This window comes from Gymnoscopelus braueri (assembly GCF_963280865.1).
Source record: "Gymnoscopelus braueri genome assembly, chromosome: 2".
Taxonomy (NCBI): domain Eukaryota; kingdom Metazoa; phylum Chordata; class Actinopteri; order Myctophiformes; family Myctophidae; genus Gymnoscopelus; species Gymnoscopelus braueri.
In genome coordinates this window covers 20,172,684-20,187,839 of record NC_137604.1, presented here as the reverse complement: position 1 = coordinate 20,187,839, position 15,156 = coordinate 20,172,684, and the positions used below count along the sequence as shown (strand labels likewise).

The following is a 15,156-nucleotide window of genomic DNA, read 5'->3' as shown; positions in this document are numbered from 1 at the left end:
TGTAAGACCAATAGAAGAGTGGAAAAAGACATCAATGCCTGGAGTACTTTGAACAGAATCCTTTCATCTGACAGACTGGTATTTGATGGCTATCTGGAGGCAACGAGTGGCAGTTATTGGATTAAGAGGATAGCGAGTCATATTATGTAAATTTTCCTGACTACTGTACGATGCAGTGTGAGAGTGGATGAATGGTATGATTCTACCACCTACTACCACTGTATGAAATGGAAATCAGTTTAGAGGACCATATAGGGGTGCAACGATTAATCAATTAAATCGATAAGTAGTTAGTTCGCTTACGAATCAGCAGTATTTTTCTACTTAAACATATTGTTTTCTAAGCTAGGCAGGAGTGAGCCATCTCTCTTTCCTTACAATCTAATGAAATTTGCACAAGCGCGATATCAACTATGAATACAAGATATATTCCGCCCATACAGAAACACATTGCGTGCAAAAACATCTCAAGTCTGAGAACATTTCGGGGCAGAAGCAGTACGCCCCAGACGAGATGCACTTTATTTTGGAATAATTACAACTTTCTGGTGACAAACCCACCTTACAATTCTCAGCTTCTAATATTGATGTTGCAATAAAAAAGTCATGAATGTTTAAAATTTTCTCCACAAAGCAATCTTTTTGGAGAAAGACAATCTGTTGCGTCTGTTGCGTGGGTGTCTTCAAATGTGGCGGGAATGGGGTCCCCTCATAATTCCGTCATCCCATTATTCCGACTGTTAGGTTATTGTGAGGTTAGGGATAGGGTTAGTTATAATGGGGCCAGTCGGACCAACGGGATGTCAGAATAATGGGCCGTCGGAATAATGACATGGCACCATGGTAATAACTGTTAGCAATGCACAATGTAAACATAACTGACATAGTCTCTGCAAGATGATTTTCATTCTGTGCTTAAAATAATGGAAAAAAAGGATTCCTGGAACCTCTACAAATTATTTATTCTTTATAGCAGTGCGACAATTTTCCAAAGCATATCATACCTTTTTAGTCAGTGCTACAACATAGAAAAACACTGGTATGTTTCCAGCAAGGGTGGTATGGCATAGTCACCAAGCCATTGGCTTCTGTCGTCTTATGTGACAAAGATAATGTCTATGTGTGTGCGTCTGCGATGACACATCTGTGGCATGATAAACCTGTCCTGGATTTTTAAGTGTCGTCTTATGTGATTGGAGTTTGTGAGTGAACGCATCTTGGGACTTGAGCACCAGGTATCCTGTGGTTAAGTTATGCGATCGTGCACCAAGACACAGACCTTGCCAGTGGCAGCTCTAAGGAGCTGCTGTTTCTTCTCCAGGTCCTCCCGTTTGGCTGCCAGGGCCTGCTGCTCTGCGTTCTCCTCACGCCACAGGTAGCTGGACGGACAGAGCCAATCACACACTGTTATATCACACCAAGCTCCAACACACACAATGATGTCCGCATGAACAGGAATTAGGAATGTGATGTGAGGAATAAAACAAAAGCCATCATTCTTTACTTTATTAGAAATTGACTGTAGTAGTGTTATAGTTTGTATTACAATATTAAGACAAAAATTTATATAGTACTTTTCAAGAATAACTGTTAGAAAGTGCTCCAAAACAGGGAAAATAAAGAGGAATAGGACAAAGGACCAACTATTTCTAAAATTAGTTCATTTTGAGAAGTACTTATGGTGTTCGAAAGACCTACAGCCTAAAGGTCATCTTTATTTATGAGCTGGGTCTTTAGAAAAGCCTAAATGACATTGCCAGAGGACATCAGGCTGCACTCAGACATGTAACTAAGTACTGGAGCCCACTAAGCCTCAACATTTCACCAGCACAATATTAAAACTGCAGGAAAAGAGCAGCTGAAATGAGTGTTAACATTTTATCTACTTGATTTGGTAGTGCAGAGTATTTCTGCACTAACAGCAATAAGGAGAGAGATCTTTCAGTAGCCCGATATAAGGAAGAAAAATAATAAGAAATAATTTCCAAAATGTATTGGGGATACTGAAGCGCTACCAAACCACACACCCCTCAAAGAACCTTTTACATAACGGTTCCTTCAGCAATTAAGGAAACAAGAGAACTGAGACATCCTTCTATGGTGATATAAATAAAGTTCATTGTTTGAAAGGGATCGAAAAGGCAAAGTGACATTCAAGAGACAATGCTCCAAAATGGGAAAAAGGTTGGCGGGCAGAAACAGCATTTAGGTCTAAGGGGGTGTTCAATTCAACCTTCCAGCTTAACACATCCACCGCCAGAGGTTAATCTCATAATGTACTCACCAGTGCCAAGGTGTTTTTGTTGTTTTTTTGTTTTTTTCATGTCGCCATAGATCTTGTTAAAATCCTTAAGATTGAGCGCTACACGGTCTGTTTACATCCGCGAGATCTCCCTGTATCTCCCAGTGAAAACCACGTGTCAAACGGGGCATCCATGTTTGAGTTAGAGCGGATTACGTTAAACAGTGAAATGCGAGGAGAAAAAACTACAGGAAGAGAATTGAGTTTCAGTTTCGTCTGTAGAATGGGAGCGGGCGTGCTCGTCAAAACCGGATCCCAAATAATTCTATTTCCTGTCATCAAACCGGAAACGGAAGTGGATCAAAAAAATTCCGAAAGTGCACCCGGACCGCGCATGCGCGAAAAGACCGCAGCCCGTAGGACTACGGGCTCGGCGCTTAACCGTTGGATTTAACGGCCCGTAGAACTACGGGCCCGGCGGTAAAGGTGTTAATGCCAAGTGCAGGGTTGACTCATCTGAATTGAGTGATGCTATAGTGGTGTATTGTGTTAATCAAAGGGAAGTGTGCAAGTCATGATGACTAAGATTCAAATTACATAAGGAGGAAAATGGAGTTTCAAAGAGATGGGGGAGAGAGGTTTTTCTTACTTTCTTTCACTTTGCAGCTCATCTTTTTTGTTCTTTACTTCATAGTATTTCTTGTCGAGCTCCTCAACGCGAGTCTTGACTTCATTGAGATCTTGATCGAGTTTCTACAGAGGCAAAGCATTGGCAGGCAAATCCAAGTCATGCTTCGAATAAAATAGCAACAGAATTTCATGATTTTATATCTTTAACACAACAAAAGTTCTATACTTTTACTACTATGATTATGACTGTTATTAGCATTTCTAACACATACATTGTACTGCTCCACGTTCTTCTCCTTGCTGGTCTCAGTGTCTTCTAGATCTTTGTGGATGGCAGCGATCTGTCTCTTCTTGTCGTTGATGGCCTGGTCCAGGGATTTCAGCTCCTTCTTGATCCACTTGTCTCTCTCCTCCTTGGAGGTGAACTGGCTGCCTCGACCCTGTTTGGCATACAGATCTGTTCTCTCCTGCGTGGCCTGGGCCAGTCTGGTGGGGATGCAGGGAAAAAGCAAGGTTAACGTAAATTGTAAAATAAATACCACAGGTTATTATTATTATCATGGGTTTTTCACGTGTCAACCGTGACAGTAGTTGTTTTAGGAAATTGGATTAAGGCTGCAGAATGAATCTTCCTGGCACCAGGCAAACAGAGCTGAAGTTAAAATCGACCGACTTTAGTCCAACTGACCACACAGAATCTGCTAGGTCTGAACAATGTTTAACAACCATTTGTACCACTTCATTGAACAAACTCACATTCATGAAATGCCAAGTCATGCTTGTCCACCTCCTGATCTTTCCCTTAAGTATGTTCAACCTGGCATTCGTATTTTGGGCATGCCATTATAGGTGGAAATTGTCAACACTTTCCAAAAATTGAAAATAGCAGATCTACAACTCGTCTATTTCCGCTAGTGGTTAATATATGAATGTGATCTGACTCAGTGGCTTACGTTTAGTCTCCTTTTGCCACAGGGTAAAACAGCTGTGAGTGAGTCATCCCTACCTAGCAATACCACGCTCCTCTTTCTCCTTCACCATGTTGAACTTGGGCTCTGTCTCCTGCAGCTCCTTCTGCTTCTCCTCAATCTTCTCCAACAGTTTCGTCCGCTCCTTCAGCAGACGTTTCTGGAAGGAGAAAGTAAAAAGGATGTCAAATTAAGGACAAGATGGTGTTACAAAATGGCAGAAAATGGAAAAGTTGTGGATAGAAATTGAGAGAAAGTCAGTTAATTAGTCTTGCAGCAAGCAAAATGAATGACTGTGAATGGCGAATAGTCTTTAGAGTTTTATTTATATATATATATATATATATATATATATATATATATATATATATATATATATATATATATATAGTCACATCTCATTCTTTGCAAATGTGTACTCCAGTTGAAGAGCTTGTGTACAAATTTGCAAAGAATGAGATGCGACTATATGGATGGTTACCCATATATCAATGAAGTGAATGCCTTCTACGCCCTCCTGACATTTTTGTCCTACAAGAGGGGTGTGATGTAAACAAGTGATCTGGTGATACATCATTTCTCCTGGACAGAATCCAGATTTAAAAAAAAGGTTGGGAATATTCAATGCAGAGTTTATCAATCTTTATTTAAGATAAAGATTGAATTGAATGAATTGAATGCATAATAGACAGCACAAAATCTAAATTATCTTTAGACTACCGATTTCAGATATGCGTGTAATACCCTACACAAATTCCAATTTTCCCGTGAGATGAGTCCTCCATATCAGATGGAAACCAGCAGCATTAAGGGCTAATGACGCTGCGGTGCCTCCCTTCCTCACTGTGTTGAGGAACCCTAGCCAACATTAGACAGCCTTGGCCAGGTGGGCCTAATCCAACCAACCTAGCAGCCTGCCTGTGTGTCATGCTGCCTTCCTGGGACCCATGAGTTGTTCACACATGGGCTGGGCCAACTAGGCATAATGTACGATTAGCTATTTCACTGCAGCCTCTCTCACACATAACACAGCCATACGGCCGGTGGCCCGTGCCAGCTCTGTACCTTTGAACTCATGCCCAGAAATACGTATATAAAAGGAGATGGCTAGCAAGAATCTGCTATGAGCAGTGTAATTTCTGCTATGAGCAGTGTGTAATTTCATATTCTTTTATTCTTCACTGCTGCTTTTTACGTTTTGTTTCCAAATTCTTCACTGGTTTGATGATTAACATTAATTATAACCAAACAATTAAATAATAGGACTGACCATTTGCTGAAGGAGGAAATTAGATTCCATTATAATTATTTTTTATTATTATTATACTGTTGTACTACTTTCTCGCTGTGACACAATGACTATGGAGTGAAAATGCAAACAGAAGTTGTAGACAGAGGAAAGCAAACAAGAGGTAAAGAGCAAAAAGGCTATGAAGGTAAAAAGAGCAAAAAAGAGGATGTAAAGAAAAGGAAGGCCATTCAGCATTATAGCCAGATTGCTTATACAACTCAGATGACACACTGCAATTTAAAATAAATTACACCGGAGGAGTAAGAAATAGACATCGCGCTACATATAGCGTAGATGTATGAGCTAACAGTAGCAGGCCAGAGAGGGAGACTGTACTGTTTGTGCGGCGTCATCTGTGCCGAGTGACGCAGATGGGAGGCTTCCGTACCCTCTGTTCACTGTTGCCTGCCAGCTCTTCCTGCAGGTCTTTGCTCTTCAGCTCCAGCTTGGTCCTCTGTTTGATCTGCTCCTGGCGCTCGGCCCCAAGTTGCTCCCTCTCCTCCTTCATGGCCGAGATCTTAGATTTCATCTCTCGCACGACGCGCTCCGTCTCCTGCAAAAATCGGGGGAGAGGCCCAAAGGTTTATGCATGAAAATAGACCATCGTTATGCTGGCAGGAGGCGGGGATGTGCGCCAACGTTTGTCTACAACCAACTACAAGGGTCCAAACGCTGTTATAGCCCAGAGTACTCAAAATGGGGGAAGACACAGGCTATCAAATTACACCATCATGTATGGTGCAACATTATACAAGACATACTTTTTCTTCTGAGAACTCTGCTCTGATTAAGGCTGAATTGTGGCATGTTACCATTTACCATTTTTGCTTTTATCTTATTCCTTTTCTCCTTAATAATAATAATAATAATGAATTGCATTTTAAGGCACATTTCTAAGTACTCAAAGCGCTGTACAATGGTACATTACATACATACACACACACACACACACACACGTGAAGCGGCGAACACTCAACCCCAGCGTCCTCACTTCCCACATTCACACACCAATGGTGGCAAGCTACCGACACATTGGTCTTTGATCTATATATATATATACACATCCACAATACCAGGACAGCCATGTCCCTCAACTAAATATTTAGATCCTTCAAGTATTTACTTATATTTTGGCAGGATTACATCTGAGTTAATAAGTTAATGGCAACTTGTTTCATATTTGTCATAACCCATTGGCCCAAAAAGCCCCATTTCCAGCCCACATGTGTCAAAACGTTTGAACATCCTGGATCATAGTTCATTGACTCTTTTACCTCGACTTTGTCCTTGGCATCCTGCTGAGCATCACGCAGATGTCTGGATTTGTCTCCACAGGTCTCCCTCTTTGAAGTCAACTGAAAAACAACAGAAATTAAAAGCTCTGCAGACTTAAGGTCATACTGTGTAACATTCATTTTAGTAGTCTTCTTTCTTGCAGCTCCATTGTCATCACAAAGATTGTCTATATGGAAGTACCACTCAAAAAGGTAAGCTTATAGTGCCCGAGGATATTTTGGAACGCAAACGGTATTAATTAACGTTAAAATATATAGATTAAGGGGCACGGTGGCGCAGTCGGTAGCGCTGTCGCCTCACAGCTAGAAGGTCCTGGGTTCGATTCCCGCCAGGGACGCTATGGGCGCTGGGGGCGTGTCTTCTCCTCCGCGTCATCAGCGCCCATACCCTAGGTGGGGTTGGCGAAGGGGCCCACTCTGTGTGGAGTTTGCATGTTCTCCCCGTGTCTCTCAGGGTAGTTAATACCCTCACAAAAACATGTAGTAATCCTGGTCACTATAACGCCTTCCCCATGACAGCCGGGGCGCCAGATGGAGGGGAAGGGAACTGGTTGGAATAACGTGTTCCTTCCACGCGCTACGTCCAACCAGGGAAACTCCCCCCCGTCAGGTGACAAGAAGGTCAGTTGGCTCTCATGCATTGAAGGAGGCATGAGCTCGGCCCTGGCCTCCCTAGGCTGGTGAGGGGAGTGTAGTGCCCAGGATCACAGGATCATAAGGGTTACAAAATCGTGGGATAAAAAAATATAGAAAAAAAAAATATATATATATAGATTAACACATTAACCGCCAAGAACGTAGTCCTACGGTCCGTTAAATCCAACTGTTAAGCGCCGAGACCGTAGCCCTACGGTCCACGGTCTTTTCGCGCTATAAATGTCCGGGTTCACTTTCGGAATTTTTTTGATCCACTTCCGTTTCCGGTTTGATGACCGGAAACGGAATTATTTGGGATCCGGTTTTGACGATCACGTCCGCTCCCATTCTACAGACGAAACTGAAACTCAATTCTCTTCCTGCAGTTTTTTCTCCTCGCATTTCACTGTTTAACGTAATCCGCTCTAACTACAACATGGATGCCCCGTTTGACACGTGATTTTCACTGGGAGATACGTTGAGATGTCGCGGATGTAAACAGACCGTGTATGGCTCAATCTTAAGGATTTTAACAAGATCTATGGCGACATGAAAAAAACAAAAAAAACACCTTGGCACTGGTGAGTACATTATGAGATTAACCTCTGGCGGTCGATGTGTTAATACAATTCCCATACATTTCTGATGCCTAGGGCAGACACGTGCAAATAATGATATTATTTAATAGTGTTTAGAGAGGATAGAATGTGGAATGTTTTTGTGAAAAAAGATTACATCAAAAATAACTTTGTTTAATTAAAATGCTACACAGTATGACTTGCAAGCATTTAACAGCATTTGGCTGGTGGCCATCATTAATTTCACAATTTACGGAAGCAGATTATCAAATGTGCGAACAGCCAGTTCATTTTCAACATTCCATAAATCGGGTTTTAACTACCCCAGATTGAAAGGTTCTTTGTACTTCTTTACCTCGTCCAGTTTGGCACGGGTCTCGTTCAGCTCCTGGTTGTAGATGGTATACTCTAGGGCCCTCCTCATCTTGTCCCACTTCTGGTACTGAGCCAGCTCCTCCTTCTCGTCCTCCAGGGTGTGCAGACGCTCCTCGATATACTTGAGCAGCTCGTTGATCTTCTCTCGTTTACCCTCTGGACAGGACAGGAGGTTTTTAGCATGCAGTCCACTGAAGAGTTGGCATGATTAACCCAAGACCAGAGGCCGTTTCTACAAATGCCTTCTAAATCTGTAGTTCTCAAACGTTTGTGTCGCAGACAACCAAAATGATAACGTATTTGTTTTTCAAACACTTTTAAGATTTTTCAAAAATGTACAAAAATAGCAGATGTACAAGCTCGCAGCGCGGCACGAAGTGACGTGCTGTGAGCTTGTACATCTGCTATTTTTGAGAACCACCGTTCTAAAAGAACACCATTTCTGAAAAACGTATGTTGCTATAGCTAAAATGACACAGATGCTTTCCCGATTTCAGTCGTACTGATGTTGGTAACAAGTGAATGTGCTTTTACCACATGTACCCTTAACCCTGGGCATGGCAGAATAGGCAAAAATTCTGGATAGCAGATCTACAAGCTCACGACACGACACTTTGTCGAGTTTGTATATCGGTTATTCTAAGCAAAGAGATATGGTGCAGAGGAGAAGAAATGAGGGTGCCAAGTGTGGACCACAAAGTATATAGGGTTTAAGTGGAATTGTGGACCACGGCTTTCTTACCTTTTCTATGATGTTATGATATCCTAGACCTAGGATGAATGGTACAGTAGAGAAAAAAAATCATAACTCCATCCCTGGTCCGCCACAGCTAAAAACGCACTCCAATAGGCCTTTTTTTTTGGTGAGATCTGACATTCATAGAGACAGAACACTATGCAACGTGATTCTCTTGAATGCGGTTTATTGGCACGCGTTTTTAGCTGTGGCGGACCCGGGATGGAGTTATGACATTTTTCTACTGTACCATTCATCCTAGGATATCATAACATCATAGAAAAGGTAAGAAAAGCGTGGTCCAAAATTCCCCTTTAAGTGGCCCATTGCTGTGTGTGATGCAAACCATCTTCTGTGCTGTCCTTGAAAACGATATTTTCCTTGGAACAGCCCTTTGCATTGTACAGTAGTGATCAGTGTTGCTACAATTAAGAAGGGCTTGCATATCACCGTTAACAGATGGAAAACCTACCCACGATGGTAGCAAGATTTTAATTCAATACAAAAAGTGACATCAACAGAATTCATTACGTATAAGCAGGTCAAATATGCTGTTTAAAAAGATGTGTTAAGAATATGTTACCCGTCTCCTTCATGAGGGAAATGCTCTCCTCTTTGCGTTCGTCATACACCCTGGTCCCTGCCACCTCCCTCAACAGTTTCAGACGCTGAGAATCAGGAGCTGTTGCCATTTGGTTGATCTGCAACAAAGACAGAGATCAAAATCCATGCTGATGAGTGTATCTGTACGGATGTTCGGCCAAGCTCCGTGTCAGTCCGTTACCCACGTGATCCCTGCATCCCTACCTACAAGTTCACAACGCACTGCGTTTCAAGCTTGTAAATCGGCTATTTTCGCACAACAAAGGTTTTCTGACTTTGTTGAAGGTTAAGACAACAAACACAATGTATCAAATAAGGATTACAACTTCCCATAAGTTATTAAGACAATGCACACTACAATAAACTAAAAATAAAACCGTTATATGTTCAGATGATATCAACTTTATTATACAGAGGGGCGGAAATTATTTAATTACATTTTATGAGTAATACAACAGAGTGGTAGTAATGTGTGAAGGCTAGGGGTGTGCCGATTTCTAATTTCACGAAACGATACGATACGATATTGGGCTCACAACTTCGATACGATTTCGATACGCACTTTTTCATTATGAAAATATATGGGGGACAAAAAAAGCTAATGCAAACAAATAATTCTGTTTTTGCATTATTCAGACATGCAAACTTGTAGCTTTTCAGCTACAATAGCCGTTTTTAATCCAAATAGGGCAATAGTGTGACACCTGACCCGAAAAAAAACAAAACATGTTGTCACCCTTTTCACCTCCGGGGCTGTTTGCATGCCTGATTACTATTATTCAATTTTTTTTAAACGATATATTTTTTTCTCCAAAACAATACATATCGTCACGAAAACGTATCGCGGTATATCGCGGGACGATATATCGGCACACCCCTAGTGAAGGCGCTCACACTCACCTTTCCCTGTTTGACAATGTAGTACGGGTTACTGCGAGAGAAGCCAGCACTTTCCAACAGATTCATGACATCGTTCTTACTGTTGCAAAAGAAAAGCAGAACCACAGGTGTAAACAAACATGCATTCATTCACAATGATGATTTTTCCTGCACTGACAGATGGGCAGCTGGCTGACAGCAGTACTTACGTCACCATCTTTTTGTCTAAGAAATACTGGTCCTTCTTGGCCCCAATGACACGGCGGAGGGACACCTCCTCTTTGTCGATCTGTGGGGAGGGATTTACCACGTGTCAATGGGAGACACAGCAGAGCTGGATGGTTATGTCAGACTTAAATAACGGCGATTATTGTTACACAATCCAGGTGAAAGCGGTCTTTTTCTGTCCCAAAATGTAACTACCATGCTGCGTTCAAAGTCATAATGAAGACTGAGTGCATGTGAGTGCATGTAATCTGACTGCAATTACTGGGTAGAACAAGCTTTTGTGATCTAAGTAAGCACTTAGTACCACTGTCAAACGTCCAAGATTACTGTCGGTGCCAACACATGTAGTAGGATGGGGGAAAAAGAGAGCTTCCATAAGTCCGGGAAAAAAACAACCAAATGTAATATTATTACCATGTGACTGACAAACACAACAATAGCATAGGAAAACCCATTTGTAGTCCGATCAATAAAAGACTGAATTAGAAAATATAATTAACTGTTGAATGGACAGACACTTATTTTGTATTTTTTGCTGTGCAAGAGTAGGATAATTAACACCTAATCTGCCAGAATTATTTCAGATTTTTTGCTGTAGACTGCCAGAGATTTTTCATTGAAAAAAAAAGTACTCAGGAGCCGAGATACAGAATTTTTAAGTTTTAAGTTATCAAGGAAGTGGATAGGAGTTTAAATCTTCGATAAATCATATCTCCTTGGTCTTTGGGTCAAAAAACAGATCTGCGTCTTTGGCAGCCAGGCGAGAAATTAATTAGAACGCAGATATGCGTCTTTGGCAGCCAATGTGTTAATTACATCAAGTTAGTCCATCCATGAGTAACTGTTGCACAAGAAATGCATCGCTTTCCTCTTCTCTCATTTTAAAAATCTGTGGTGTAGTTGTAGCAGTACATATTTTAGAAGCTAAAATGTCTCTACATAAGAGTACAATGACCAGTGCTGGGAATGGCCCAAATTTACTGGGGGGACCTTTTACTGAAATCTGGGTAAGCATTCAGTACCCATTGAAAGCCAATATGATAATGTCAGTGTATCTCCTATATGCATTTAACAGCGGTATGGCACTTTATGAAGTAAAGTTATATTATTTTGGTCGGTCCAGACTAGAGTCTAGATCTATTGAAAGTTGAGACACTCTTTGATCTTGCAACTCGTTCACGTTACTTGAGCATTTTTCATCTGTGTGTCAAGGAAGAGTAGGAGTGTAATACAGCTGTGCAAAGAGGGGGGAAAGCAACAAAAGAGGGGTCCCACCATCCCAAACAATGCTGCTATGATTTTTTTTTTTGTCACCCCACACCCCTACAAAAATATATAAAACTTTTTATCTCAACGATTCACACAAGTCACCCAAACAGATGGGGCTGCTTACAGGTAAAAGCACGCCCTCTGCACTATCCTACCAAATACATGCATGTTTCCATCAAAAGAGAGGTAAACAACTACACACGAAAATAAGACAAAATATGAACAAAACAGTGAAGTGTTAACTAGACAGGCCGAAGAAGTTTTAAATTAGGACACGTATATAGATAATATGGATGTTAAATATGCATGATGCATGCATGAGTAAATAGGCAATATTGTGATATGTCAGAAGATTTAAGTAGAGGTATTAATATGAAAAGTTGTGACATTCTTACCGGCAGCCTGTTGTCAGAATTGTCAAATATAATCTCCACAAAAGCCGAAATGACACGAGGCCCAGTTCCCTCCTAGAAACACAGACAACAAAAAATGTTAAGACTATATACTTTTTTTATTTTATTTTTTTTGTCTGAACAATCCGCATTTTTTTTCTCTGTCAAACAATGTCTCTTGTGTAGATGCACAAGACACATCTACACAACATAATCATATTGGTTAACCATCAAAACATGTCTGTGGGAGTTACACTTACATGGAGCAAGGCCAGTCGCTGCTCAGGACGAAGGTGGCTGAACTCATCACTGAGCACAAACTGAATGGCTAAAGAGAAGAAAAAGAACCAACATTTAGAGGTCAATCAATAAAACTATTCAAAGACAAAAATAATGCACATCCTCTTGTCTTTGGTGCAGAGCCAAAATGCAAACAGCAGAATCATGAAAAACCAAGGTGGCTCGCAACTCACTTTGAAATGTCTTTATTCACAGCAGCAGCAAAATCATTTTTTGACCTTGCAGTCTTTGTCAAGTTACGTCATTTTTTGCTGCCGCTGTGAAAATACTTTTAAAGTAATTTACTGTAAGTTGTGAGCCACCTTGTTTTTCAACCACTAAAACAACACAAAACAAAAAGGATGTTCAACTGCAAATCATTTATCTTAATTACAATATGTTGGGAGTAGAGTACCTACCGTAGAAAAAGTTACTTTTTCCTGACCCATTTCGTCCAACTGTAATAGACAGGAAAAGCAAACACAATAAACGTACACACAAAACAATACTGTATCTACAGGTAATACACTGTGACTGCATCGTCTGCATGACAATGACAATATAATATTGTCACTGTTCGACAGGATCATTGTACTTAATATAAACATATTATGGATGTTTTGAACACACATTTAAACAATTAGTCTCTGCTTTTGACAGAAATATCAGAAAAGCTTAGATAATACTTGCTGAGTTTAATCATAACACAGCTTTGTTTTTATTTTAGACCTGGGATTCTGTAAATAAGAAAAGTACTGAGTGAAAGTGTATGCAATGTGCCTGCTTTTTGCTCATTATTAGGCACAGCAGTGGGCAATGTCACTCACCAATGACATTATGCTTTGGACTAAACGGGTCTACAACGGTTTGGTCCCTGTAACTTCGGAACCCCTGGATGATGACCTGCAGAATGAACAAAAACACTGATTTAGCAGCCAGCATACACATGCATAACAATTCACTCCTACACTGGGGGTCATCCCTAATGTTCCCAGATGCTAGGTTCAATGTTTACCTGGTATCCTAGCTGTAGTATACAACCGGAATCATAAATACGTCTACGAGGGTTGTATACTACAGCTACTGGTATCCTATAGTTTCAATGTACAGATTATTATTTTTGATAGCATAGTTTTTAGACTGATGCTAGGTTCCTGGTTTACCTGTGATCCTAGGCACTTGAATGTCTCTCAGAGAGACATTCCAAGTGTCTAGGATCAACGGTAATTAAACCAGGAAGGAACCTCTCTGAGTCAGTCTGCATTTGATATAGTATGTGTTTACCTTGCTCAGGATACGAGCGTCTGCTAAATGCCTACATTGTAATCATTTCTTTGCTTCTGCCTGGTGTTCATTGCGGACAACCATTTTACTATTTTATTACCCAGAGACAAGTCTCTGCATACCTCACTAAATCATTAAACAGACGAGAGAAATGTAGAGATATTTTATATAAACACGGGTTATTGTCTCTAAGTACCGCTCTGTAGACGCTAACCTTGTGATGAATTGCTAGCTGGCAAGTTAATGCATACCACAGACACCCGAACAAACACGTATACCGAAATTGAGTATTTAGTTGACTTGTTAAATGACACCCAACTAGTGTGTTGAATATAACAAACCATGCACAAAAAAGTGGAGGAGATAGCCTGTTAGCTAAGCTTAGCCACCTAGCACTTTCATGGACCAGACCATTGCAAAAGGAAAGGGGCGGACAGCTTTAGCCAACGTTAGCACGGCAACTGCGCCGTTGTAATAACGGGTTGCTAACCAGGCCAAAATGTTAATATATAACTTATGCAACACCACATGTTTGTCTGATGCCGACTAAATCTAACTCCATTCCGGTAAAATATCCTGGTCTCCGAAAAGAGACGAAATAATCAGCAACACACAAACAACAACATGCTAGCTGTTAGCTTTACCTGTTTGATGTACATGCTGCCTTAATGGAGGACTTTCCTTGACGTGGACTCGGATATAAACTCCCCTCTTCTCTTGGTTGGAGAAGCTGGGAATTTAATAGTCCTATTAGTCCAGAATAATGAATGTAATTGACGAAACTATTGCATGAAAAATGTTGTTGAATTGCTCGCACAGAACAGAACAACATGGAAAATGGCGTCCGGGGGGGCGGGATAAGAACGGACTGTACCATTAAGTTAACAACAGGGGTTTCAATCTTATGTCCATGTAAAATTATGCCACGTACTCATACGTAAACATGGAAATGCACCATTTATAATTGTTTTTATGTATATGATGACCTGATTAAATTACGTACATGTTCAGTACGTTATTGTGTTGTGCCTTAAGCATCGTGTTCAATCATTAACACCCGTGTTTTTAAATTGGTATGGTCTGGGGGAAACGTTGGGCGCCAAACTGGACGACCTCACATAAATTCACTAAACGTTTTACAATATAAACGTGTCCAGATAGAAACATATGAAATATAATACATAATTTGGCAATAGAATTGCTATTCACTTCCCATGAAAATTCCAGTTCTGTGTTGTTGTTGTTGTTGTTTTAAATCAGCATAAAACTAGCAGCATAGTGGATCTTAGTTTCCTAATTCTAGGTCATACTGTAGGTGTCGCTGTTGCCTCTTTTAGGCGTCATCTTGGTTTTGCAGGGGTCTTCAACAGGGGGTTCGGGACCCCTAGGGGGTACTCAGGGTTACCACAGGGGGGCCCCCAAATCTTTCTGTAGATAGGAGGACCTTTTTATTTGTATTTACATTAACCAC

The 15,156-nt window shown here is 40.8% G+C and overlaps 1 protein-coding gene across 1 annotated transcript in view; it reads right to left on the bottom strand.

Moving 5' to 3' along the window:
• Positions 1–14,527, bottom strand: part of smc3 (structural maintenance of chromosomes 3) — a 36,064-nt gene extending 21,537 nt beyond the window's left edge. The window contains exons 1-15 of the mRNA XM_080416477.1: positions 14,330–14,527; positions 13,229–13,304; positions 12,821–12,859; positions 12,383–12,450; positions 12,126–12,197; positions 10,443–10,522; positions 10,255–10,333; positions 9,335–9,452; positions 7,996–8,171; positions 6,406–6,486; positions 5,520–5,684; positions 3,879–4,000; positions 3,145–3,358; positions 2,892–2,995; positions 1,280–1,379 (exon numbers count right to left, since the gene is read on the bottom strand). Coding sequence (XP_080272603.1) covers positions 1,280–1,379; positions 2,892–2,995; positions 3,145–3,358; positions 3,879–4,000; positions 5,520–5,684; positions 6,406–6,486; positions 7,996–8,171; positions 9,335–9,452; positions 10,255–10,333; positions 10,443–10,522; positions 12,126–12,197; positions 12,383–12,450; positions 12,821–12,859; positions 13,229–13,304; positions 14,330–14,344 — 1,509 coding nt within the window. The 5' untranslated portion in view covers positions 14,345–14,527. The remainder of the gene's footprint in view (positions 1–1,279; positions 1,380–2,891; positions 2,996–3,144; positions 3,359–3,878; positions 4,001–5,519; positions 5,685–6,405; positions 6,487–7,995; positions 8,172–9,334; positions 9,453–10,254; positions 10,334–10,442; positions 10,523–12,125; positions 12,198–12,382; positions 12,451–12,820; positions 12,860–13,228; positions 13,305–14,329) is intronic.
• Between the last annotated feature and the right edge of the window lie 629 nt (positions 14,528–15,156).